The 27,348-nt window shown below is 47.6% G+C and overlaps 2 protein-coding genes and 1 long non-coding RNA gene across 7 annotated transcripts in view; 1 reads left to right on the forward strand and 2 right to left on the reverse strand.

Annotated features, from left to right (window-relative positions):
- Positions 1–24,050, forward strand: LOC140694582 (uncharacterized). Of its 4 annotated transcripts, XR_012070174.1 has the most exons (4): positions 1–457; positions 11,933–12,067; positions 20,338–22,232; positions 23,003–24,050. It is a non-coding gene; the product is annotated as an uncharacterized lncRNA (long non-coding RNA). The 4 variants fall into 4 exon arrangements; XR_012070172.1 differs by lacking the exon at positions 11,933–12,067; XR_012070175.1 differs by lacking the exons at positions 1–457; positions 11,933–12,067 and adding an exon at positions 6,928–6,945.
- The window catches only part of LOC140694577 (uncharacterized), a 365,332-nt gene that overhangs the window by 212,046 nt on the left and 125,938 nt on the right, over positions 1–27,348 (reverse strand). For both annotated transcript variants that reach the window (XM_072957738.1, XM_072957737.1), the window contains 4 exons: positions 12,980–13,145; positions 11,987–12,048; positions 10,948–11,122; positions 10,614–10,687 (listed from right to left, as the gene is read on the reverse strand). In XM_072957738.1, the coding sequence (XP_072813839.1) occupies positions 10,614–10,687; positions 10,948–11,122; positions 11,987–12,048; positions 12,980–13,145 (477 nt within the window). The remainder of the gene's footprint in view (positions 1–10,613; positions 10,688–10,947; positions 11,123–11,986; positions 12,049–12,979; positions 13,146–27,348) is intronic.
- LOC140694578 (transport and Golgi organization protein 1 homolog) overlaps positions 21,891–27,348 on the reverse strand; it is an 8,675-nt gene continuing 3,217 nt past the window's right edge. The window contains exons 2-6 of the mRNA XM_072957739.1: positions 26,483–26,617; positions 25,092–25,113; positions 24,461–24,549; positions 23,729–23,839; positions 21,891–22,067 (exon numbers count right to left, since the gene is read on the reverse strand). Coding sequence (XP_072813840.1) covers positions 21,987–22,067; positions 23,729–23,839; positions 24,461–24,549; positions 25,092–25,113; positions 26,483–26,617 — 438 coding nt within the window. The 3' untranslated portion in view covers positions 21,891–21,986. The remainder of the gene's footprint in view (positions 22,068–23,728; positions 23,840–24,460; positions 24,550–25,091; positions 25,114–26,482; positions 26,618–27,348) is intronic.

Raw genomic sequence — 27,348 nt, forward strand, 5'->3', positions numbered from 1 at the left:
AATGTTCACACCAGAATTAATCCTAATAGACAAAAAGGCTACAAATCTGTGGGGCCACCAGACCCGCCCCCGAGGTCCCGAAAGCCAATCCGCGCGCACGCTTCCCGGCCCCGCCCCGGCGTCCTCCTCCGCCCCGCCCCTCCCTCCGTCCACCAGAAGGTCAGTTTGTCAGGCAGGCAGGGGGCGTCCTGTCCGAGCAGCTGGAGGTTCTGCGTTTCTCCCGAGCGGCTCTGGCCTTGCTCCCTCCGGCCAGCGGCGGCGGCTGCAGCGGCGGCAGCGCAGTCCCTCCGGGAGGCGCGGTGTGGGCCGAGCGGCTGCCGCTGAGCTTCGTGGCCAGCGCCGCGGCCGCGGCGGCGGCGGCGGCGGCGCGGCCCCGAGATGGTCCGCGGCAGGTATTCGACGTGGGTGGCGCTCCAGCAACCTGCTAAACCGGCGAGGGCTCCCCCGACGTGATGTGGTGAGTGTCCGCGCGGCCCCTCGCCCGGCCTTGGCATACGCAGCTGCGGCGCCTGCCGCACGACCCGCGACCCAAACCGAGAGCGCGGCCCCGACCCCCGCAGGGCTGCCCCGCCGTCCGCGCGCCGGGGGTCTCGGGCCTGGGCCGGGCGGTTCGCGCTGGGGCGTTGCTCGCTGCGCTTCCCGGGCCGGCCCTCAGTGGGCGCGGGGAGCCGGGAAGGGGCCCGTGTAGGGGGTGGAGGCCGGGACCCGGGCCTTCAGGGACCCCCAGGACGGTAACGGGGCCCCCACCCCCGGGTGCTCCCCTCGCGGCCTTCCCTTGACGTCGGACTGTGAAGCCGCGAAGTCCTTCAGGTGCTCGCGGCGGCGGCCGTGGTCTGGAAAGCGGTCGGCAGCGGCGTGTGTGCACAGCCCCGGAATCATCTTGTTTGCCCCCTCGCCTGCGTTTTCCGCGGCCGGCTTTGCTTCCGTGGTGCCAGGGCTGCTCTCCTGCGCAGGCTTTCTAAGCAGCATGAGCGGCACCAGTGTTGGTGTGGAATGTTTCAATCTTGAAGTTTTTAAGTGGATGTTGGTGTGGTAGTGTTCGCGTTTCAGGAAGGATAAGTCGGCATTCCTGTCTCGATTTCTTAAGGGGTCATTTGGAGTTGGGCCTAATTTGACTTTTTCCCCTTGTACCGCGTGTGACCTCCGTTACTAGCGTAAAGGCACCCAGACGTTTTAGCACAGTGACTGTGGACTTCCCAGTTAACTGCTTTAGTGCTCAGTGTGTATGCAGCCCCGATGGAGTTCTTGCAGGACCAAATGCAGGCTCCCTTGTCTGGCTCCAGATCCCTCAGAAGCGCTGGTGGAATGGGGAGGAGGGTGTTGTTTTTTATTAGAACCAGCTACCTGTCATATTTTGTGCTGACAGAGATTTGTGGAAGTGTAGGCTCCATTACATCTAAACCTTCGTGTGAGTGTGTCTTTCGTGTTGAATGAAGGAAGCAAACTATTTATGAACAGTTCGTGTCCACCACCTTGCGGAGTGCCCTTTTTCCTTGTGTGATTGATGAATGATTCTGCAGACAACTCTGCAACTCACCGTTGTACAAATATTTTGTTCAGTGAGAGCATCATTTGGGTGAATGCTAGATTTGAAGGCCACTACCAGTTAGGAGGATCTTGAGAATTAAGGTTCCTGGAAATCTCCTGACTAGAATTTCCATGTGAGTAACTTAGGCCTTTGGGGTCAGAATACGATTTGAGAGATACGGAGGTAGTCAGTGTATTCACATTTCTGAAAATAAAAGTAAAGCCAACATGGTTAATACATTAAATAACAATGTAATTTACTCATTTAAAATATTTGTAATATTACGTACTTGTTATCTCTTAACTGTGAACCTCTGGGAATGTTCTCCTCTTGGATTATATGAAATATCTGTAAATTGGTTTTGCTTTTCTACAGATAGGAGAGCCCTTACTGGGTGTCTTTCTTAAAGTGTTGTTTTGTTCTAGCAGGCAGTTACTGTCCTGGGGGATCTGTTTAACCCTTTTGAGGCTTGTTTTAAAAGTTTGTGATGCCTTCACTAAATGCCTGGGTCTTCTGTGTATTCTCTTGTTTCCTGCTGGTCATGATGTGAACACCAGGAGTTGTTCAGGCCAGAGCTCCCTGTTGTTCTTTCTTTGATAATTGCCTATGAAATGGCAGTTGGCTCAGCTTAAAGCTTAAGTGAACCCCATGTAGGTTATTGGAACCCTTTCTCAGAGAGGCTCTCTCCTCTTCTGGTTCCCTGTCCTGCAAATTCCAGCCACCTAGCCTCCCTGAGCTCTCATGTCTCTGCATCAGGAAGACCACTGTGCTGATCTATTTAGAGCCCCCTGTCTCACACCCCAGCCTAGGAAGTGCCTAGGAAAGAAAGCTGGAACACTCAGTGGGCTCCCAGATCAACCTGTCACTACTTGTTGATCAGCTTCTGAAAGATATGTTATATATGTTGGATGAAGAAGGGCTCGTGCTCCAGTACCGCTTACTCCCCACAGTCAGAGGCAGAGAGGTCTGCAGTTCCCTCAGGGAATGGTGTTTAGGAACCGACATCTGAGTGCTCAGTATGCTCATTGTTCCTGGGGTGCCTCTGCTTCTAGGCCCTTTTACTGGACAGAGCTAAGAAATAGGTAAAAAAGTTAGATTATGTATATATGTATATACACATATTTATGTCACGGTCTGTATTTATTGTTGAAAACCATGAGTTCATGCAAATAACTCTATTTCCAGTTCATCACCACAGGATTCACTTTCACTCTCTCCCATTCAGTAGATGTCTTATTTGCAGTATATTTACTCATTTGCTCAATCCTATAGTAATGGAGAAAATAGTTTCAAAATTACTGACGCATACCACTGTGATAAATACACTTTCTAGCCAGAGTTTAATGTTGAGAGTACTTACGTCTTTAGACTGAGGGTAGAGAGTAAAAATACCGTGTTGAAAAGTTACTTACATTATTTCTCCTTTGGTTACTTATGTTTTATTCATACGAAGTAAAATTAGGTTTCCTCACTCATTTATTTCACTTTGAGTATGTGAAGTGTCAACATAATTTCAAGTCAAAGCTGTCCCCGGAAGTGTCACTGCCCCTTCCTCCTCTAATCCCTTCCAGTTTCCACCCTTGAGGGTTGTTAATGAACCTTGTTAATTTCTGGTTTATCCATCATGTTTCTTTCTGCAAAATTAAGGATATGCTTGTTTACATATTTCCATTCTTGTACAAGTAGCATCCTGTACATACTCTTTTGTCCTTTACTTTTTTCAGTTAACAGTATATCCTAGAAATCACTCCGTATTAGTTCACAGAAATGTGATGATAGCTGGAGTATATTAGGGTTAATGAGACTTTCTCAAGATGGAGCTATGTCCTCAGTTTGCATGCTGATGACACCGATCCTGGTCCTGTTTGAGAGGAAGAAGTGACACGACTTTAGAAGAGAAGCCTTCAAGGAAGCCAGGGGGCCTGGGGTGCTGGGCAGAATGGAGGTTTTGGGTTTTGATTGCTGAAAGGACACTTCACTGTGAGGGAAAATGAAGCCCTGTTGATTAGAGCCTGAGTTCTGATATAATTCTATGTCAGAGCACTCATTTTCATTAAATGGGGAGTTATTATAAATCAGGAAAATTTGCTATGTAGATTTTTTTAATTAACTTTTTTAGAGAAGTTTTAGATTCACAGCAAAATTGAGAGAAAGGTATAGAAATTTCCCATATATCCCCTGCCTCCACTCGTGAGTAGCCTCCCTCATTATGAGCATCCTCCGTCAGAGTGGTGTGTTTGTTACAATGGATTAACCTACACGCTTACAAGTGAGTAACCCTACCCAAGGGTTCACTCTTGATGTGCGTTTTGTGGCTTGGGCAAATGTAAAACGACATGTATCTGCCATTGTCGTATCATACATCGTATTTTCATTGCCCTAAAAGTTAACAGTCATCTGTGCTCAGCCTGTTCATCCCCTCACCCTCACAACCACTGATCTTTTTACTGTCTTCATGCTTTTACCTTTGGCGGAGTGTCACATAGCTACTATTATATAGTATGCAGCTTTTTCAGATTGGCTTCTTTCACTTAGTAATATGCATTTAGTTTTCTCCATGTCTTTTCATGCCTTGAGAGCTCTTTCTTCTTATTGCTGAAAATTTTTCCACTGCATAGACGTATCACAATTGGTTTATCCATTTACCTACTGAAGGACACCTTGGTTTCCTCCAGGTGTTGTTGATTATGAATAAAAGCTGCTGTGCAGACTTTTGAGTGGACCTGTTTTCAGCTCCTTTCGGTAACTACCAAGGAGCATGATGGCTGGATTGAATGGTAAGAGTCCACCAAAATGTCTTCTAAAGTGGCTGTACCATTTTGCCTTCCCACTGACAGTGAATGAGAGTTTCTGTTGCTCTACATTCTTGCCAGCATTGGGTGTGGTCAGTGTTCCAGATTTTGGCTATTCAAATGAGTGTGTAGTGTTATTTTAATTTGTTGTTTTAATTTCCATTCCCATGATGAAATGTGATGTGGAGCATCTTTTCATATGCTTATTTGCCATCTGTATATGTTTTTGTGAAGTGTCTGTTAAGGTCTTTGGCTCAGTTTTTAATCAAATTATTTTCTTATTGTTGAGTTTTAAGAATTCTTTGTATATTTTAGATTACATTCTTTTATCAGATGTGTCTTTTGCAGATACTTTCTCAGTCCATGGTTTGTCTTCTCATTCTCTTGACATTGCCTTTTGCAGTGCATAATTTTTAGTTTTAATGAAGCCCAGCTATCCATTATTTCTTTCATGAATTATGCCTTTGATGTTGTATTTATACATTGAATTTATAGATCAAATTGGGAAGAGCTGACACCTTAAACATTTTGAGTCATCCTATCCGTGAACGTAGACTATCTCTTCTTAGTTCTTTTTTGCTTTTGTTCATGAATTTTGTAGTTTTCCTTGTGTGGATGTTGTACATATTTTATTAGATTTATATCTAAGTGTTTCATTTTTTGAGGTTTTAATGTAGCATTTTAAATTTCAAATTCCACCTCTTCTTGTTGGTGTATACAAAAGCAGTTGATTTTTTAATATATTAACCTGTATCCTGCAGCCTGGTATAATTGCTTATTAGTTCCAGGAATTTTTTATTCATTATTTGGGTTTTTCTACATAGTAAACAATCATATCTGTGAACAGCAACAGTCTTCCTTCCCTATCTGTATTACTTTTTATTTCCTTTTCCTGCCTTATTGCATTAATAAGGGCTTCTAGTATGACTTTGAAAAGGCGTGGCTTTTACCTGATTATAGTGCAAAAACCTCAAGTTTCTCACCTTTAATTATGTTAGTTGTAGGTGTTTAATAGATATTCTTTATCAAGTTGAGGAAGTTCCCCCTTTATTCCTACTTTATTGAGAGCATATGTCATGAATGGGTATTGAATCTTGTCAGATGCTTTTCCTGCATCTATTGATATGATCATGTGATTTTTTTTTTCAGCCTGCTGATGTGATGGATGATTTTAATTGATTTTTGAGTGCTGAGTAACCTTTCATATCTGGGATAAATCCCACTTAGTTGTGTTGTATAATTCTTTTTATACATTGTTGGATTTGATTTGCTAATCTCTTGTTAAGGATCTTTGCATCTGTTCATGACAGATACTGGTTTGTAGTTTTCTTGTAATGTCTTTTTCTGGTTTTGTTATTATGGTGTTGTTGACCTCATTGAATGAGTTAAAAAGTATTCTCTCTGCTTCTGTCCTCTGAAGGAGATTGTAGAAATTTGGAATAGAGTTGACCCTTGAACAACACGGATTTGAACTGCACAGGTCCACTTACATGCAGATATTTTTCAGTGGTAAATAGTACACTACTATGTGGTCCTTGGTTGGCTGAATCCATGAATGCATAGAAACTGTGGATCCAGAGGGCTGAGTAAAAGTTATACACAGATTAACTCCTGCATTGTTCAAGGGTCAACTGTTACTTCTTCCTAAAATTTTTGGTAGAAATTGCTGCTGAACCCATCTGGGCCTGGTCCTTTCTATTTGGGAAGGTAAATTATTTATTCAGTTTCTTTAATAGACATAGACCTATTCAGATTATCTGTTTCTTATATGAGTTTGGGCAGTTTGTATCTTTCAAGGAATTGGTCCATTTCATACAGCTTATCAAATTTGTGGGCATAGAATTATTCATAGTATTCATTTTATTATAATCCTTTTAAAAACGTCCATGGGATCTGTAGTGGTGTCACCATCTTTCATTTCTGACACTAATTATTTGTGTCCTCTCTCCTTTTTCCTTTGTTAGCATGGCTAGAAGCTTATGTTCTATATTGCTCTGAAAGAACCAGCTTTCTTCCCTGTTTATTTTCTCTTTTTTGTTGTTGTTTTTGTTTTCAATTTCATTAATTTCTCTTTAATGTATTATTTCCTTATTCTGCTCACTTTGGATTTAATTTTCTTTTTTTTCTTTTTTTTTTCTTTTTTTTTAGTGTACTAGGGTGGAAATGTAGATTATTGATTTTAGACATTTCTTCTTTCATAACATGCATTCAGTGGTGTATAAATTTTCCTTTAAGCACTGATTTTTCTATATACCACAGGTTTTGATAAATTGTGTTTTGATTTTCATTTACTTCAAAATATTTTAAAATTTCTATTGGGATTCCTTCCTTCCTCCCTCCCTCCCTCCTTCCCTTTCTTCCAGTTATATAGTGCTTGAGATCTCTTCTTTGACTCATGTATTATTTAGAAGTGTGTTGTTTCATCTGAATATTTGGGGGTTTTCCCATTGTTTCTCTGTTAATTTCTTGTTGAATTCTGTTGTGGACTGAGAGTAGACATTGTATGATTTCTTTTCTTTAAAATTTGTTAAGGTATGTTTTACGGCTCAGAATGGGGCCTGTCTTGGTGAATGCTGCATGGGAGCTTGAGAAGAATGTTTATCCTGCTGTTGGATGAAGTAGACTGTAAGTGTCAATGATACCAGTTGATTGATGGTGTTGTTGAGTTCAGTTACGTCCTTCCTGGTTTTCTGCCTACTGGATCTGTCTATTTCTGATAGAGATATATTGAAAATTTTAATTATGATAATGGATTTTCCTATTTCTTCTTGTAGTTGTGTCAATTTTTGCTGCATGTAGTTTAATGCTCTGTTGTAAGGTGCATATGTGTTAAGGATTGTGCCGCTGGTCATACAGTCGAGGCCCAAGGAGGGGAAGAGACCTGCCCAGGTCACCCAGCACAGGAGGGCAGTTGGGTGGGACCCAGGCCTTCGGGCTTGTCACAGGCTCCCTTCTTAGGACAGGGGTACAGGCCTGCCTGGGAAAGAAGCATCAGGAAAGTGAATAACCCTGCAGACAGGGCCAAGTCGGCTGGCTGGCCGAGCCTTAGTTTCCCTTCTGTGGAACAGGGACGGGACGGTGCCTGCTCACAGGGTCTCTGTGATGCTAGAGATGGTGCCGCTGTGGTGCTGGGGAGAGCCCTCCTGGTCCTCCTTACCTGGGAAGTGGCCGGAGGGCCCTGGGCGTGGCTCTCAGCCCCATCCTGAGGGCCGATGGTGCCTGTCGAGCTGGGCGGGCTGCCGGTCCCTGCGGCCCTGAGAGTGGCAGCTGCAGGGCTTGGTGAAGGATGGGCCAACTTCCCTTCCCAGCCACCCTGGCCCATCGTCCCCCACCACGCACCCTGGGGTGGCTCCCTCTGTCCTTCCTGCCTCTTGTCTCTGCTTCCCCCTACCTGGTGTCCTCTCTTGTCACCTCCTGTCCCTCTCTAGGACTTGACCCCCACCTTTCTCTCACTCACACACTGTCTCTTCTTGCTTGTGTCTTTCTTTGACTCTCCCCTAGGCCGTCGGGTCCTGAGCTCAGGTCTAGCCCTGTCCAGGGCCACAGGGCCACAGGGCCACAGGGCCACATCTCTCCCAGCCCTCCCACCCTCACAGCGAAGTTCCAGCCCCAGCCCTGCTCACAGTGGAGGAGCCCGGTTACGGAGCTGCTCCTGCTGGCATTTACTGCTGCACCGCTGTTCCCCCCGCCTTCCCGGGCAGCACAGCAATCTCACCTTGACCTGTTTGTGGCCCAGCCTGGACCCCAGAGCTGCTGTAGGGCTGGCTGCCTCCCCCGCCTGGAAGGAGGGAGGGCCCCGCGGGCTCCAGGGACAGCTGGCGCAGAGTGGAGTGGACTCTTTTTATACCCAACACCTTCTCCCTGGCAGTGGTGGCGCCCCATCCTCTGACCCTGCCCCGCCCACCTCAGAGTCAGGAGGCTGTGGGAGAATGAAGGGCGCTCACGGGGCTCACTGAGAGCACTGCCGCCCTCAGCCCCCCTCAGGGTCTGCCTGGAGCCGGGGGCTGCTGGGCAGCTGACGCGGGGCGGGGGCACGGGCCTGGTCAGTGCAGGGCCTCTCGCTGGACGCCCATGGCCCCCCCTGCACCTCTTCCGTTCCTCACCATGAGACACGGCCACTTCATTCTGGTCATCTAGCTCACGACCGGACACCCCTGTGACTGACAGGCCCCACATGCCCAGTGAGTGTTTACAGACTGAAGCAGCACAGCCATCACTAGATCTAGACACAGGCTGTACCCACCACCCAGGAGGAGCCCCGGGGCCCCTGTGGTCACTGCTGCCCTGAAGGGGTAACCTTGCGTCTGCCCCGTCATCCTAGTTCCTGCTGGTTTGTGAGTTGTGTGCCCGTGAATCACTGCATGCCCTCAAGAGGGTGTGACCACTGGTCCTCCAGGAAGCAGACACTGACACAGAGAGAACGGTGACAGATTCATTAGGGGTGACAATAGGAGGGAACAGAGGCGGCGGCAGGATGGAGCAGCAAAACATTCGGGCCGTAATGCACCTCTGAAATCTTCTCTTACACATCATTGCCACAGCTGAGAGGCCTCTTCAGGTGTCAAATGAGACTGTGCTCTGTAACTTGTGCCGGTGACTGAGACCTCAGAGGCCACAAGGGGGGTGGGGGTGGCGGTGATGAATACCATCTGAGAATTGGTGCTGGGTGTCCCAGGGGGGCAAGACACACCAGGTGGTCCTGGACAAGTACCGGGACGTCTGGAATTCACTGGGACCTGCAGAACAGAAGAGAGAGCTGTGTTGGATGACAGACAAAAGGAAAAACACCTACAGAACCTGAAATGCAATGCAGCAGCTGTCAGCACCGGGCACCCTCCCCTCCACCGGGTGCCCAGACAGCAGCACAGGGCCACACACTCGACCTTGGGGATAAAACACTGTTGCCACACGATACCACCGGTGTCTGTAAGTGGAGGAAGGCGAGAGTCCTGCGCCTGAGACGACGTGCAGAGGTTCCAGCAAATTGATAAAGTAGGGCCTCCCAAACAGGAAGCCTCTCTGTGCAGGACAACCCACCCTGACACCTTCCCCAGCTCCACAGAAGCATGGTCTGCATGAACCAGAAACACAGAGAAAGAAAGGAAGTAAAGGCCTGGTTTTCCGCACATAGAATCAGAGCTGCACCTGGGTAGTTGCTCTGCCTGCAGGACCCTGCCAGACCCTCTCTACTTCCTGCTCACAAAGGGCCCTCCTGCGCCATGCAGGAGCTGCCCCTGGGCGCAATGAGTTCTGAGGAGCTGGGCGTCCCACAGTCCTGTGGGGGAGCTGGCAAAGTGATTCTGAGGGGGCAAGGCTGTCCTCAGAAGGGAGTCAGGCTCTGCTACAATCATCCTTATTCTCAGGGATGTCTGGATTTTAAGTTCGCTAGGAAAAGCACACTACGTTTGTCCTTTGGTAAAGTGAAGGGGGAAGTCTCAATCCTGCAAATAACACCAACGGGATTTTAGCTCATGGAAAATCCCACGGTGTGTGATGAGACAGAGGAGCAGCTCTGACAGCTTACAGGGCAGAACCGACCCAGTGTGGGATAGAGAACATGATGCCAGGACTGTGGTGCGAATTGGTCCTGCAGAGAAGTAGGCATTTTCACTGCGGGCTCTCTCCCTTCCAGCCTCTATTCCCTACTATAAATGCACCATCTCTAAGAGTCAGGCTTTTCTGCCCAGAGTACCACTGGAGGCAGCGGCCAAGACACACTTACCTCCCGAGAAAAGACAAGTGACGGGCTGTGACACCTACCACACCCAGGAAGACTCAGAGTTGCACACAGCACACGGTACAAAGCTGGAGGGCGGGCTTTGCCCCTTTTCAGTCACCGGGATCTGAATGGACATTCTGAACTGGAGAATCACCTGGCCTGAGCCGGGGAACCAGTCAAAAGAATGACGACACAGAAGCCCGTCTCAGTGACCCAGGAGCAACCCCAGGTGCAGGAGGTCAGGAAGGAGTCAGCCGAGCCACGAGAAGTCAGTGTGGAGCGAGGGCTCACCCTCCTCACACTGTTTCGAGAAACCCACAGTCAGAGTCTGCGGGCCCCGGCTTCTAAGCACTCCCTCATGGCTTCTGCAGGCACCACCCAAGGTGACGGGCACCCGGGAGAAGCAGCCCACAATCTCCTAGGCAAGCGTTTGAGTCTGAAAAGGCAGCGACACGCCGCGCCAGATCCGTCACAAACACCCAGTCTACAGACGAGGCAAGGAACGGCTGCCGGGAAAACAGGAAGATCACCTTTCCCAGGACGACGTCCAACAGAGTACGACCACCCCACTTACCTGGGCCTCCGGGGCCGCCGCAGGTGGGCTGGCGTTGCCGGGCCACACTGGAGCCGCACCAGGTCCCATGTCGGCTAAAAACCACAGAAAAGGATGGAGGGTTAGGCTTTCCTGCAAAGACACTGCTGAAGCAAAACAAAACCTTTGCCCCTTCCTTCCTTCCTTCCCCGTATCACAGTCGTTTCTTGGAGGAACTGGATACTGACCCCAGGAACTCCTGCATGCTAAGCATGCATTCTGTCTACTGCTGAGCTGTGTGTATACCCTTCCCCCCGGAGCACACTAGCTTCTAGGCACAGAGAAAAAGAAATGCCATCCACGTTCACTAACTTACCCAGTGTGTCAGCTGCGTGCGCTCCACCGACAGAGGTCAGTGTGTTATGATCCGTTAGTTCCTGCGGAGCAGCGTCTACAGTCCCAGAAACGCGTTGTCGTTTTTTGTTTCTTTTTTTCTTTCTCGGGGACTTTTTGGATTCTGCTTTCGTGGCTTCGGGCTCACTTGCCCTCTCCTAGGAACACAAAACAAGACAGAACAAGAACCGAACTTCAGAAACCATCATGTTCGTACACTTGGTCAGTCAGTCAGGAGGACAACAGTTATTTACCGTAGCCATCAGATCATAAGCCCTATCCTGGCAGAAGCTGGCAGGACAAATGAAAGGCAGATTCTCCTCTCTGTTCTGCCAGAGGCACAGCATCCATGAAAACAAATCAGCACAGAAAAGTTTCTACAGCTCTACAACTGAGGTGAACGGGTACAGTAACGCCGCAAAGGACAGGAGAGTCCGCTGCACGTGGACAGCTCAGGGAATGCTGGGAAGACCGCACTGTTTCGCAAAAGAGTGATCCAGTGCAGAGCGGGGATGTGGAGGGGCTTTGGGGAAGGGCAGCCTGAGTAAAAGGAGCAGGTGGGAAAGAGCGTAAGGCATTAAGAAAACTAGAACACTGTTACTGGCGGTGGACTGGAAAGGCAAAACATGCTGCCTTCAAAATGAAACATCGCTTAATTAATTTCAAGTGAGGACGGCTAAAACAAGCACCAACTTCAAGATACACCTAACTTTCCCAGGGATGAATTTCTTTCCAATTATCCTCTAATAAACTGTAACGGAGAGACCCTGAAAAAAAGAATTCACATACAGACACTGGTTTCACTAGGTGAGTCTGGAAAATTAACACCAGTGCATTATCCAGTCCTACAGCATTAAGCACACAATCACATCCTAAATTGTAAGTTAAAAAACGTATGTCAAAAATTCTCATCAGCAAATGCAAACGTGAAAATGCACACTCACACCAACCACCGGTTTATGTTTCAGAATCCCCTGATACTTACGTATTCACACAAGGACATTAACAACAAGAGACAGTACCTCCTTAGGAGAGGAAGATCCTTCTCCTCTCTCTTCTCCAAAGTGGCGCACTGACACACCATCTGCAAAATGCAGTTACAGGTACGTTAGTGAGAATATTCACGAATGTAAACTAAAACCACCATATGCGTCTATCTCCGTCCGTGGATATGTCAAAACAAAAGTGGCAGAAAAGAATTTCAAAGAGTTAGCGCATTCTCTGAAACACACGCTTAAGTCACGGTTCGGATATATTTCAAACCAAGTAGTAAGAGGAAAACACGCAAAAAGAATGGGCATCGAAGTTGGATTTGCACACTTCGTATTTCTAACATTTGAAGTTGTTTTTGTCCGTTTTTTTTCTTTTTTTAAATGGAGGTACTGGGAACGAGCACATGGAATTCTGCACGCTAAGCCAGCATTCTATTTACCACTAACCTATGTCCTTCCCCGAGTAAACTAGCTTCTCGGCATACATAAAACAAAATACAAAAAACTCTTTCACTGTTCGCTACCTTACAAGACATGTTAGTTTGCTGAAGCACAAAAGGTCTTTTGAGGCTTTCTTCCCCGTGTCGCACTAAGTCTCACATCAAACCGAGTGGGAGACAGCTCTCAGGACCCTGAGGGAGAGACCACAGGCCACGGGTTCGGGTGTTTCTTCCATAACCAATCATCGGCTGTGGAAGGTCAGGGCTCCACTCGCCGCAGACAATGACAGGGGCGGGTTCTCGTCCCGGGGGCCTGGAACGTGGTCTCTGTCGAGGGCCCGTGTGCAGAACCGACACGTCTGCCCTCCGTCAGAGGACCCCCTTTCCCTCTGCAAGAGACACCTCCCTCCCCAGGGCAGGACGCAGAAGATGCGGTCCATTCAAGTGCGTCTGCTAAGGGACCAGAGGGACACGGCCGTGAGCCCAGTCAGGGCCACCTGTGCAAGGGGAAGCCCTGGAGAACGATCAGCCCTTCTTCTGCAGTGACTCAAGGAAGAAACAGAGACATATGCTTTCCTCTTACCGAGCGGAGCAGCTGCTGGTGGTGGGTGAGGCTGTGCAGGGCACCCAGGGGGCCCAGGTGCAGGTGCCCCGCTGGGCGACGTCAGGCCGCACACGGGGCCGCACACGGGGAAGCCCACGTGACATGGTCCTTGGAAAGGTTCGGGCCCTCCACCACACAGGGTGACCTGCAGGACAGAAGGGAGAGCTGGGTTGGATGACAGACAAGAAGCGCCGACACCGACAAAAGGCGACACCCAACGCAGCAGCTGTCGGCACCGGGCACCCCTCCCCTCCACCGGGTGCCCAGACAGCAGCACGGTGCCACACGCTCCATCCAGCCCTCTGGGGCCTGCCCGCAGCCTGGGCCGCACAGGAGGACACGGGGATAGGACACTGACGCCGCACGTCGCCACCGGTGTCTCCAAGTGGAGGAAGCCAAGGGTCGTCCTGCCCGAGAGTATGCGCACACAGCTTTCAGCACACGGACAAAGTCACACCTTCCCAACAGCCAGCCGCTCTGGGCGGGCCGGCCCTCCCCGCCACCTTCCCTAGCTCCACGGAAGCTTGCCCGGCGCAGACCAGGAACACGGAGACAGGACGGACGTGAACAGCTCATTCCCCACACGAGCAAGCAGAGCCGCACCTGGGTCACGGCTCTGCCTGCAGGGCCCTCCTCCGCCCCGCAGGGGCTGCCCCTGGGCGCAAAGAGCCCTGGGCAGCTGGGCATCCCGGAGTCCTGCGGGGGAGCTGGCCAAGGGCTCCTGAGGGGACAAGGCTGTCCTCAGAAGGGACTCAGGCTCCGCTACAACCATCCCTATCCTCAGGGACGTCTGGATTTTACGTTCGCTACGGAACGCACCCTACCTGCGTCCTACGGGACAGTGACGTGGGGAGTCTCAATCCCACACCTGACACCAAAGGGACTGTGCTAGCTCGTGCGCAAGACCCCACGGTGTGCGATGAGACCGACGAGCAGCTCTGACAGCTTCCAGGGCAGGCCCGACCCGGCGCAGGGTGGGGAACACAACGTACGCACTCTGGTGCGCATCGGACTCCCCCCGCAGGGAAGGAGGCGTTTTCACGGCGGGCTCTTTCCCTTCCAGCCTCTACTCCCTGCTACAAACGCTACTACTCCCTACTACAAATCCCCTACTACTACCGTCTCCGAGAGTCAGGCTTTTCTGCCCAGAGTACCACTGGAGGCAGCGGCCAAGACACACTTACCTCCCGAGAAAAGACAAGTGACGGGCTGTGACACCTACCACACCCAGGAAGACTCAGAGTTGCACACAGCACACGGTACAAAGCTGGAGGGCGGGCTTTGCCCCTTTTCAGTCACCGGGATCTGAATGGACATTCTGAACTGGAGAATCACCTGGCCTGAGCCGGGGAACCAGTCAAAAGAATGACGACACAGAAGCCCGTCTCAGTGACCCAGGAGCAACCCCAGGTGCAGGAGGTCAGGAAGGAGTCAGCCGAGTCACGAGAAGTCAGTGTGGAGCGAGGGGTCTCCGTCCCACACAGTCAAAATCTTCAGTCCTCAGCCCCTAAGCACCCCGCCTGACAGCTTCTGCAGTCACCACCCAAATGGGTGTGCCCACGGCTCCTGGCCAAGAGTTCGACTTCGGACAGGAGTGACACAGTAGACATGTCATAGGACACACATTCCGGAGACGAGGCCAGGAAAGGCCGCCAGGGGAAAAACAAGGTGAAAGTTCCCAGAAAGATTTCCAACAAAGAATGACCGCGGCATTTACCTGGGCCTCCACGGCCGCCGCAGGTGGGCAGGTGCTATCGTTTCTCACCGGAGCTGCACCAGGTCCAGAACCTGACAGAAACCACAGAGAGGACAGAGGATGACGTTCTGCTGCGTAGCCTTTGCTCAAGCGGAACAAAACCTCCAAGCCCTGGTTCAGCGCATTACACTCTTTCCCACGCCAGACGACAGGGAGGCTGGGCTCCGGGCCCTTGAGGAAGAGACCACGGGCCCCCGGTACAGGTGTTTGTTTCCGCCATGAATCATCGACTGCGGGAGGTCAGGGCTCAGACCGGCCGGACAGAACACTGAGCCGGGCCTCATCGCTCCCAGAGCCTAGTACGTGCTCTCTGCTGGAGGCCTAAGTGGAGGTCTGACATTTCTGCCTTTTGTCAAAAAGCTCTTTTTTTCCCTCACTACAAGAGACCTGCTTCCCAGGTGAGGGTGGGGAAGTGACACGGTCCATCAAACGTGCGTGCTAAGAAAGTAGACGAACGTCACCATGTCTCCAGCCAGGCTTCCCCAGGCACTGCAAAGCCCCGGAGTGAGATCTCCCCTTGTTCTGCAAGACTCAACAAGGGAAGAGAAACACATGCTCTCATCTTACCAAGTGGAGACATTGGTGGCTGTGGCTGAGGCCCCAGAGGCCACGGGACTGGTCCAGGTGGAGGTGGCCAATAGCCCCAGAAGGGTGGCACTGGGCAGCTAATGGGGCTGGCCACGCGAGCTGGTCCTGCGAAAGGAGGGGGCTCTCTAGCCTCCACAGTGACCTGTGCAACAGAAGGGAGAGGTGTGTTGAATGATAGACCAAAGGACCAACACCGACAAAAGCTGAAACCGAACTCAGCAGCAGTCAGTACCGGGCACCCTCCCCTGCACTGGGTGCCCAGGCGGCAGCTAGGCGCCACGCACTCCACCTGCCCCGGGGCCTGCCTGCGGCCCAGGCTGCACAAGAGGCCTTGGGGACAAAACACTGTCGCCACACGTCACTGTGATCACAGGGCGTATGTATCCCGGAATACACAATCCATAGACAAGGCCAGGAAAGGGTTGTTCGAAAGGAAAATGGTAGTTCCACAGATAATTTCAACACAAAATGACCACTGGAACACAACTGGAAAAAATTATTTACCTGGGTTTCCTCTGCCTCCTGAGCTGGGAAGGCGGGGCCATTCCTCACTGGGGCGCCACCAGGCCCTGAAGCTGTAAAGGGAGAGCAGCGCTGAAGGCAGATTCTCTCTGACAGAGGCCGTGCGGGGGAAGCACAAGCCCTCCGTGCCCTCCCCCAGGAGCTCCCACTCCCGTCCACGCCCTGGGCTCTGCACAGAGGCCGCGGGTCTCCCTCACGCCTCAGGTGGCCCCGAGGATGAGGGAAGACTGGACCCCTGACCCGTGACTAGGACACCACAGAGCCCTGCTTCAGGTGTTTTCATAGCTAATCACCCTGGATGGGGGCTCAGGGCTCAGATCCCTGGCAACCGGCACTGACACAGGGGACTCACAGCACAGTTCAGGGAAAATCAGTCTGTACACAGGTTACACATTAAAGAAGAGTCTTTCATAGGAAAAGTATCAACAACCCCTGACCGTGAGCTCCACCTTTTCCTCCTTGGCCTGTTGGTAAACTGCTAAAAGCCTTCTGTCTGACAGGACATGTCTTGTATAAGTGACCAGATGTCATGTAAACATTTATGAAAGAAGCGGCCTCAATGACTTATGTTGTAATAATCGGCAAAAGAATGGTGAGTTACATGGAGAAGCTGGTGGAAGACTTTAGAGTTACACGTTAACTCTGGGAGAGGGAGGCTACGTAGTCATGTCACTCACTAAACTGGCTACTCTAGGTCACTGTGCAAGGTTTTTTATAAGAACGAAGGGACCTGCAAATTTAGTGAAGAAATGCCTGCTGCCTTAAAGCAGGTCTTGAATAGAATATTTATCCACCAAGGCAAATGAAGAAAAATGTTTTTCTCTTTATGACATACTGCTTTCATTCTAAAACGTCGTCCATGTTATTTTCCTGAAATGAGAAGAAAATTCAGCCTTCAACACCATGTCCAGGCGGGAAGAGGGGGCTGAGGCTCACATCTTCTAGCGCACAGAAACCAGCCACGCCAGCCAACCAAGAGCCTGGGGGGCGGCCCGCAGTCCCTGGAGGGGCGTGAGCTCCACCACTCACAGGGGACAGAGCCCTGCTGGCTGGTGGCATGTGAAGAAAACAGCATCTTGTCACCCAGCTGTGAACCTGTTCCCTGCAGTGAGTGTGTGGTGTGGTGTCCAGGAAACCCGACGACTACCCACAGGGACAAGTAGCCCACTGGGCGGCTCCTGCTGCAGAAATGGAGCTGCCGCACTTCACAGTGCGCTCCTTACCTCTCAGGGGAGGGTGCAGCCTGTGTGGTCCTCCTGGGGTGGGCTCCTGCCTCATGTATTCCTCTACCTGCCTCCGTCTGCAGGTTGCATCCAATCTTAAAGATAAAGAATGGCTTCAATACAAATTACACCACCAATTCCTCTACTAGGTACAAAACCACCAGTCCTTAAAAATCTCAAAACACTCATAAAAATTCTGTACCTCTGTTTCAGGTGGGCAACTTCCCTTTGCAACTCATCGTCTTCCCTCCTCAGCTCAGAATTTTCCCTTCTGAGCTGAGAATTTTCTCTTCTGAGCTGAGAATTTTCCCTTCTTAGCTCAGAGTTTTCCCTCTCCAGCTCCTGAGCCCTGAGCTGTGGGAGAAAAACACATCCATGTTCAGTTGTGGCCGACTGTGCACAAAGGGAAGGAAGGAAACAAATTCTTACCAAGCTGTCTTGGGCCTTCTTCTCGGCAAGAGCAACCTGAAAAAGTCAACACATCAGGAAACACCCCATGGCAAGGGGTTCTCAGGGCCACAGTAACCGTCTGCATCAGGTGCTGAGGACTCGGTGTGTCAGGAGGAAGGCAGGTTACCTGGTGTCTCCAAGTGATCTCTGCTTCCCGCATTTGCCCGTGACATTCTTCAAGCCTTATCCTATGAGTTACAAATTGTTCCATAAGAGAAGACACAATGCTGGGTATGCTGTTAAATAACCTGCCCCAGCCCACGTTATATGCACTGCACACTCACACACATCATCTCACCGCTCACGGCACACTGCACACGGCTGCAGAAGCACAGCAGGTACAAAACTGTCGCCGCAGCCACCCCTCCCGTCACTGTCACTGAACGCCTGCCGGGTCCTGTGCGGACAGGACACAGTTCCCCCTCCCGTTCTCAGCATTTCCCTCACGTGTCCTGTGCTGAGCATCTTTCATCACAAAGCTTGATTCCTCCTTTCCTTACATCCTGACCCTACTTCTTACAAGTGGGTCTCCCCAGCGGCACGGGCATGTCTACTGGTGCGACTGACACTATACCAAACTGCTGTCCTCAGGGTGAGAACGGTTTATAGCACCTTCAGAAACATCTCTGTGAACAGTCCTTCCACTCAGTCTGGCCAGCACTGGGGACCAGGAAATTCTTAGTAACTTAATACTTTTTAAAGTTAAACCTTTAACTTAACATGTGTAAAACTTAACACTTTTTCTTCTGTGTGAAGCATGTATACAAATGTCTTTTGTTTGGGTCTGTGTATGATACTGCGTCTAAACATTTTAGAAAAGTTTTCAAAAAATCCAACAGGGGTTTTCAGAGCCGCGGGTGTGGAGGAGCTGAACTCACTTGTACAGTTGTGTCTTCTCTTCAGCCAACTTCGCCCTCTCGTCTGCTGCCAACAGCTGCTGCTTTCCCACCAGCTCACATCCGTTCATGTCCACCTTCCTGAGAGGGGAAAGAAACTCTGTGAAATTCTGCCAGTTTCCCTCCCAGAAATTGGAAGGGAAGAATTCAATGTTCCTTCTGCCCTTCCCCATAAATGCTCAGACTGACAGATACAGAAGAAAAAATTAAAGGCCCCCACTAGTAGATATGAAAACATGACACTTGGGCCTCTGGCAAGTGTTTGATATCTGGGCTTCCCTTCAGCGCCCCCATCCCTGCTCATTTGTGCATAAAGTAAACACACATGAAAAGCCCACGTACGATGCGCTCTGTGCCCCGCACCCCAGGCTCAGGCTCCTGTGACGGGGACAGCGCGAGCTCATTGTTGTTTCAACGTGGGAATCAGGGTCTGACCAAGTCATCACAACCAAACACATTAGGGTAAAGCAAGCGTTCATGACTTGTTTGATTTCTCCCACAGAGAACCCTGATTTCAATCAAAGCCTGGGGCAAAACCTGATCCTTTAGAAAATATAAGGAAACGTATGTTTTTGAAAGCAGGTTAATGGGTGTGACGTCCATGACCTCCCCTTGAGAATGACAGGAAACTCTGGACAAATTATGAAATCCATGATTGAATGTACCAAATTGCTAACAAGCCAGGAAGGAACATGAGGCCAAGATGGAGAAAAAGGAAGCCCAGGACTGGGTCCACCTTCCCCGGGGGTCACCCGCTAACTGCAGAGGAAACCACTGAGATGCAGAGCAGCCCAGCAGCTGGTGCCCCCCACGCACGGGCACCGCAGTCAGACAGCTGGAGCTCACGGCCCCTCAGCAAAGGCCTTAGCTGGGATCCACGAGAGCTACGTGCCAGGAACAAAGGTGGACAGGAGACACACGGGCCTCAGGAGGGCTGGCTGCACTGACTGATCTCAGCTGCTAACTGGATTAACAGGATGCAGCGCCGCTGGCGCCCTGACCACCTGCCAGCTGTAATGCCCACCTTCTCTGCAGCAAGTTAACCTCACACTAGGCCTCAAATTTTCTCTATTTTCTACCCAATGTCTAGAGTTTAATAAAAATGATAGACACATGGCAGGTTATGACACTTTGATGTGGTTGAAACCTAAGGACAATAAAAATGGACCTGGGGGATCCAGATAATGAAGTGACTAAATCTGGTCCAAGAACCCGCTAAAATCTCACACTAAATACAAACAAGACTCTGGTAACCAGTTAGAATGAACAGAAGTAGCAGATTACAGAAATCAAGGTCAAAAAATAAATCCACATCTGTACTGATTGAATACGGTAAAGAAAATATGGTGGTAAGTATTCTGAAACATATTACAACATCCACATAACTCCACACACTCATTCATACATTGTCATAATTAACACAGGAACGTCTTACCCTCCAGTGTCCATATTTCTCTGTCCACCGATTTCATCAAGCACGCGTACTTTCTTCACGTACTTTAGGAAATTGTCTTCCTCACCTTCTTTCAGAGATCCCGATGCAGCATGGTGGTCTTGCATTTTCTTTTTACCCTCTATAAACATAAAACAACTGGGTTTGTGTGTGCACATGTGCACTCAAGAGCTTGGCTGTGCTGGGGAGTGGAGAAAGGAGAGAATCCTGAAGGCAGAAACCCACTTTTTACCTTCCCAGTGCAAATTCATTGCTATTACAGCCATGTTTCATTTTATTGCCCTCCCCGGTAATGTATATTTTTAAATAATTGAAGATTTGTAACAACCCTGAGTCCAGCAATTCTATTGGTGACATTTTTTCTGACAGCATTTGCTCATTTCTTATCTCTGTGTCACATTTTGGTAGTTCCTGAAATATTTCATTCTTTATCATTTTAATTAAAACAGGCATGACATTCCTTTAAGGCAAAGCCTAACCCAGTGGAAGCCCCTAATTCTCAGCAATTCTGTAAACCCTGAGAGACGTGAAGAGGCTTCAGAAGAAAAGTGTGAAGCCAGCAGGGGTTGGCCCATGAAGTTTAAGGCAAGATTCCATCTCCACTGCATACCTGTGCAAGGTAAGGCAGAAGAGCTGACCCAGAAGCTGCTTAGGAGATGAAGCTGAGACAGCTAATGAAGGTGTCTGCACTAAACAACAGGTTTTCAATGCAGAGACCTGCAAGGGGAGGCCACCCAGCGCTGTCACAGCTGGAGAGAAGTCAGCGCCCAGCATCAAGGCTTCAATGGACAGGCTGACTTCCTGTGAGGGGCTAACGAAGCCAATGCTGATTTAACATTCTGAAAATCCTCTGTCCTTTGAGAATCATGGGAAATCTACTCTGTGCTCTATAAATGGAACAAAGCCTGGATGACAGCACATATATTTACAACATGAGTATTTAAGTCCACCGTTGAGAGCTACTGCTCAGGGGAAAAAAAAGTAAACCAAAAAAACATTTATTTCAAAATATTACTGCTCATGGACAATGCACCAGTCACCCAGGAGCTCTGATGGAGATGCATGAGATGAATGCTGTTTCCATCCTTAACACGATGTCCATTCTGCAGCCCGTGGCTCAGAAGTAGTTATGACTTTTAAGTCTCATTATTTAAGAAATACATTTTGGGGGGCTTTAGCTGCCACAGATACTGATACCACTGATGGGTCTGGGCAATTAAATGAAAACTTTCTGGAAAGTATTCACCATTTTAGAGCCCATTAAGAACATTCATGATTCATGGGAAGTGAAAATATCAACATTGAACCAAGGTTTGGTAAGAACTGATTCCAATCCTGATGCATGACTTTGATGGGCTCAAGACTTCAGTGCAGGAAGGAACTGCAGATGTGCTGAAAACAGCAAGAAAACTAGAGTTACAAGTGGAGCCTGAAGACATGACTGAATGGCTGCAACCTCATGATAAAATGTGCACAAATGAGGAGTTGCTACTTATGGACGAGCAAAGAAATTGTTTTCTTGAGATGGAATCTACTGGTGAAGAAGCTGTGAAGAAGGGCGCATGAACTTATAGCTGAGAAACTACTGCAGGGTTTGAGAGGGCTGACTCCAATTTGGAAAGAAGTTCTCCTGTGTGTAAAATGTATCAAACAGCACTGTCTGCTACAGAGGACTTGTTCCTGAAAGGGAGAGTTACCCTGTGACAAATTTCACTGTGGTCTTATGTTAAGAAGTTTCAAAAGCCACACCAATCTTCAGCAACCGCCACAATGATCGGTCAGCAGCCACCAACATCAGTTCCAGACCATCCACCAACGAAAAGACAACACCTCACTGAAGGCTCCGATGGTGGATAGTAGTTTTTAGTAAGCAAGTATATTTTCATCAAGTTATGACCATGGGGGTTTTTAGACACAGTGGTACTGCTCACTTAATAGACTACAGTGTAGTGTAAACATAACTGTTACATGCACTGGAAAGCCAAAAAAAAAATCATTTCACTCTCTTTACTATGATACTTATTTTATTCTAGGGGTCTAGAACTGAAGCCACAACATCTCCTAGGAAGCCTGCATATGAGGTTTTCTTCCCAACAAGCTACATACCTTCCAGGTTGCATTCCTCAGTCGTCATGGCTCTCTGCATAGAACCCTCAGATCTGGTCTTCAAAATGCCTGGCTGCAAGACAGATGTGAGAAAAAGACGTTCAGGAAGTACTGATGCCAAGTAACGTGAATGTACGTAACACGAGAGGATCATACACTTGGAAACGGCTAAGACGGGTCATCTGCTTTACGTGCGTTACAGCACAGACACCGACACAGTGACGTTCAGCTCTCTGATGTAAGCATCTCTGGGGTGAGGAATGTTTCTTACCCTCTTCTTGCTGCTGAGCTGGACATCCTACTGCACACACACTTCTTCAGATTTCACTGTGACTTCATGGACATGAGCTTTATTAAGAGCAATTTCAACCTAAAACAACTTTCCCACTGATGACTAAATTCCCAAGAAAAATAATCCGAAAAGACATCAACATTTAATCTTCTAAGACGTGAAATTGTTGTTCCTTATGAAAGCTAATGTGTACAGTGGAAATCCTGCCGCTAATGGAGGCATTTCCCTCTGAAATTCCTGAAGTGTTCATTGAAATAGCATCTTTCAAGGTCTCTGGAGATGTTCCTTTTTCCAGTATCTTCACACAGGACAGAAACAAAGCATGTACTAAGATTTCAATGAAAACTCAGGGTGATATGCTTAAAAAGTGTAACTTTTTTTTTCAAAAACAAATTATTTTGCTAAGTGCATAACAAACCATAGAAAATAAATATATTAGCTCTGGTACATGTCCCAAGACTTTGGTGAGCAGTCTCTCTGGAAGGCAGTGAAATGATTCTGAACATACACATTTTGAAAAGGAAAGAAAGCAAGTGTCATACATCCCCTTACACATGCTTGAAAGCATCTGGGACTTCGCATGAATCTCAGTGTGGGGTCAAAGACAGTGTCTGCTCCATTTGAGAGTTTACAGCAGACAAGGTCTCTTCAAGTTCTAGCACTGGGAGTCCTAGCAGCTCGTTCTGACCCTTTGTGTCTTGCATTTCCTTTTTCAGCTGGTCCTCTTCCATTGTCAGCCTGTCAATCTCTTCCAGCAAGTCTTGGGTTTGTTCTGATGGGCAGCTGCTTTTCTTCAATCCATTTGGAATCCTGTCCCTTCTCAGCCAGGACCCACAGCCACCCCTAAGTTTCCTGTGATGGCAGCTGATCCAGGCTGGGCCCAGGACAAATGTCAAGCCCACGAAGACATGCAGAACAAAGACCTCCAGGCACAGATACTCCTTAGCCTCCACAGACTTCCTCCTCACTGGACAATGGAAGACATGACTTGTTGACAAGGGGAAGCAAGGGTGGGAAACTGCTTATGTCAAAGAGCTCACAAATGAGTGTTCCCAGTGGAATATAAAGTTTTCCCAAATTCACATGGAAAATTCTCTTTTTAACATAAACAGGGCAAAGGGCTGTGCACCTCGGCTAGATAACTTCCTTCACCTCTCAGGTGTTTCCTGGCATTTTCTATGTATCTTGGAGGGCAGTGTGAGTGGCGAGAAAACTCCCTAGGTTGTAGAAATAAGACCTATTTCCTAGTCTCTGAAGTTAAAAAGTCACGGAAGTTTATCTAGTCCATGAAATTCTGGGTCGTTGTTCACAGGCAGTTTCCGCTCCCGGGCTCCCACACTCTGCTGTGGCCAAAAGCAGGAGGAGCTGCAGTGCTCAGCTTGCCCAGTGCACAAAAAGCCTCAGAAGCCCAGTTACAGTCAGCGTAGCAGCCAAGCTCTTACCGAGTGCGGACGCTTGGCCTTCTGGTCCCTTGCTGCCTGCAGCCTAGCTGGAACACTTTGAATGAAGCCATTCAAACAGTCATTAACCCTCTCCATGGTTTGTATGTACTCCTTCAACAGAGCATACTGCATCAGTAACAGTTACTCATTATTTTCATTTCTGCTTTCAGAATATAACCCAGGAAAAGAAGAGGCTCATACTTTAAACTTCAGTGTTTCCTCAGAGAGCATCTTCTTTTGCCTAATGGTCTTCCCTAAGCATTTCTTTGTATCATTGGTCTATGCAAATATGTAATAAAGGAAACAGAATTACAAATACTAATTACACTGCTAGCCGAACCTATCTTGTGTGTGACCCCTTCCACTAATACAGAAAGTGGTGCTGTACATATATGACACTTGCTTTGTTTATTTCTTTAGGAAGTATAGTCAGTTATGATATGCCAGTTTCTGGTGTACAGCATCATGTTTCACTCACACATGTATATACCTCTATTTGTCTTCACATTCTTTTTCATCATAGGTTACTACAAGATATCAAGTAGAGTTCCCTGTGCTCTACAGAAGAAACTTGTTTTTTTTATCTAGGACACTTGCTGTGAATCTAGACCCCTTATAGAACATATCCATGTGGACAGCAGGATGAAAGAAAAGAGAGCCAAAGAACTGAACTACCAGAGGGGGAAGGAACTGAAGGTGAAATCACAAAAAATATCAAAAGGACAATAATACCTTCGGCTCCCAAGCTGATAGATTTTCCTCAAGTTTTCTGTTTTCTTTCTCAACAGTCTTGATCTTCTCAGTTATCTGCTTTAAAGTAACTAAAAGGAGACAAATCAAGTTCTCATATTGGTAGGAAAACCCAGTAGAATCGAATTATCCCAATTAGCAGCAGAAACGTATCTGGCTGGCACTATGCGTGTAATTAACTTCTTAGCTTTAGTGTGGTCTCCCCTTGGCTGTGACACACATGCCTGGCTGCATCTGCATCCTTCCCTCAGTCTGAAGAGTCCTGACAGGCTGAAGCAGTGTTTCAGTGTCTTTCCTTTTCACCAAGGACCAGGTCAGGTCAGGTACTCACTCCAAACATTAGGCTCTTCTCTTCACCTGCTTCCTAAAGGTTTCTATGCAAAATTAAACTCATCCTAGTCTCCCTACTCCTCAGACTCTCCTGGTCTCTTATCTCAATAGATGCCAACTTCCTCTATGGTGTCATTTAGACACCATCCCAGGAGTAAAATTTTCAAGAGTTAAGAAGTCTGACATTAGAAGTCATTGTGTTTACTCTTAGTTGAATTAAAACCCACATCAAATCCTGATACTGAGAAAACATTACAAAGAAAAGTAGACCCTAGTATCTTACCTTGATACACTGGAGGCTTTACCTAGGAGAGGAAGAAACATTAAATTTGATGTCAAACTATATAATTAGTAAATACATAGTTTCTAGTAAACTAGCAAAACAGTAATCCATTGAATTTACAATTATCATTTTTGTTCAGCATTAACAATTCATATGATTAAAAATCAGGAAAAATCAGCATTTCCTACTTAAGGCAGGATCTTTCACTCACCATTTCTGATAGAGAGCACAATGGTAAATATCTTATTCTAGAACAAAAGATCTGTTAAAATTCTATTACACACCAATCTAATTTTCATAATGCATATTTATGTTTGATAACACTGAACTATTTTATTTTCATAATATGTTGTTGTAAATACACCAACGCATCATTTATCTGATTTTTTTTTTTTGGTCAAACCAAATATCCACACTGAAGTCCAGAACCTGGACTGCTGTATATCCTTCAAGAGAGAGAGAGGAGAAACTACAAGAAAAATAAAGGCAAAGTCTTTATACTAAGATACACCACTTCATTCAATGAAAGCTTTTCTGAAACCGTATACAGAGTTGACTGTCGAATCGATAAGCAATTGTAACATACAAGATCATAAGATTTGTCAAGAACACTAAAAACAAATGGACATCAAATGAGACATGAGACGAGAATGAAAGTGAGCAACGGCAGTAGTAAAAGCAAAAGCAGCAGCAGGACAGACAGCGACCATTGTCAAGAAGCAGGAAGTGCTTCCTGACTCAGACACGACTCATCATCTGAGGAATTACAGCTCAGTAAGATCCAGGCAGGACTCCACTGTAATACCATGTAAAGACACATTTTCCTGACCCTTAAAACATATTTCTTCATTCAAAACTTTAAGTGATGATCAGAGACTGAGGCCAGCCCCTAACCTTGCCAAGATATTGGAGTATCATCACAGTGTCGAAAATTCAGTGGCAATAGTGTGGTTATGGAAGAATGCATCCATGGGGGGCAAACAAAATCGCAATGTTCCCTTAACTTCACACGTCACTCAGGGAACACTGAGCCTCCCTGTCCCTTGTCACCCAACACACAGGCAGGGGCAGGTGGGGAGAGATGGGCTCACCAAATACTTAATATTTTTGTTTCATTACTGAAGAAAAGGGTTTATAAATTGTCATTTTCTCATTACTACTTCTTATATTGTTGTCTTGCTCACTGAGTTCTTACTATAAAGATAGCATTTTGCAACAAATTCCCACTTCAATACTAATTTCTGTTCAAGTTAGTAATCTACAAGGAAACAGAGAAGAGGGTTGGACTCCTGGATTCTGGCCCAGGCAGGCAAATAAAATGTCCAGTGACTATAAAACTTCCTGTTAGGTGTGATTAAAAGGACACTGTCAGGTACTTTAGTAATACTCACAGCGAGGATGGTCCTCCAGATGAAAACGAGAAAATCAAAAACTCCCCAGAAGGCAGCAACAACAATAATAACCTTCCACAGAATTCCATAAACATCAGGCCCAGAATGGAAAAGGGCAGACAGAGCGTGGATGACCTGAAATAATATTGGAGATAATGAGGAACCTCAAAGACATTCATAGTCTATCTGTCACAGAGAACCATCTTGAGAAACCCTCAACCACACCCTCAAGTAGCTCCTCAGAGAGGACAGAAGGGACACGAGTTCAAAAGGAGCAGGAGGACGCTCTTGGGAGTGTAGGTGTGTTTGCTGCCTTTGTTTGGTGGTAGTTTCATTGCTGTGTACACGTGTCAAGTATCAATAAACTGTATTCACTGGTGCTGATATTACATGTAAATACACCACACTAAAGCTGTAGAGAAAAGCCTGATCTACAAAATGTTAGAGATTTGACTTTGCTGACATACATTGCAAATATTTTAAAAATAGTTAACAGAACTCAACTTATGAATGTAGAAGCCAACTTGAAATTGAAAATCAGCACACACAAACCTACAGGGCATGGGAAGCCTACATTTCTATTATATGTTCATGAAGTACCTGGATAAATCCCTATGAAGTATCGCCAAAAATACACCCAAAGTGTATAGAAAAATAGCAATGAAAATACGTGTTAAAATACAGAGAGATATACAGAGACGTATTTGTATGTTTATAGATTGGACATGAGTGAGAAAGCAGACTTGCTCTCATAATAATGGCAAAATTACTATTCCAGCAAAAATTAATGATTTATTTTAGCTCAATTTTCTAAAAACTGTGAAGGTTTTCTTTCAATGTTCACTTTGATTCTGAACCAGAGCACG

The sequence above is a fragment of the Vicugna pacos genome, unplaced genomic scaffold, assembly GCF_048564905.1.
Source record: "Vicugna pacos unplaced genomic scaffold, VicPac4 scaffold_40, whole genome shotgun sequence".
Classification (NCBI taxonomy): Eukaryota; Metazoa; Chordata; class Mammalia; order Artiodactyla; family Camelidae; genus Vicugna; species Vicugna pacos.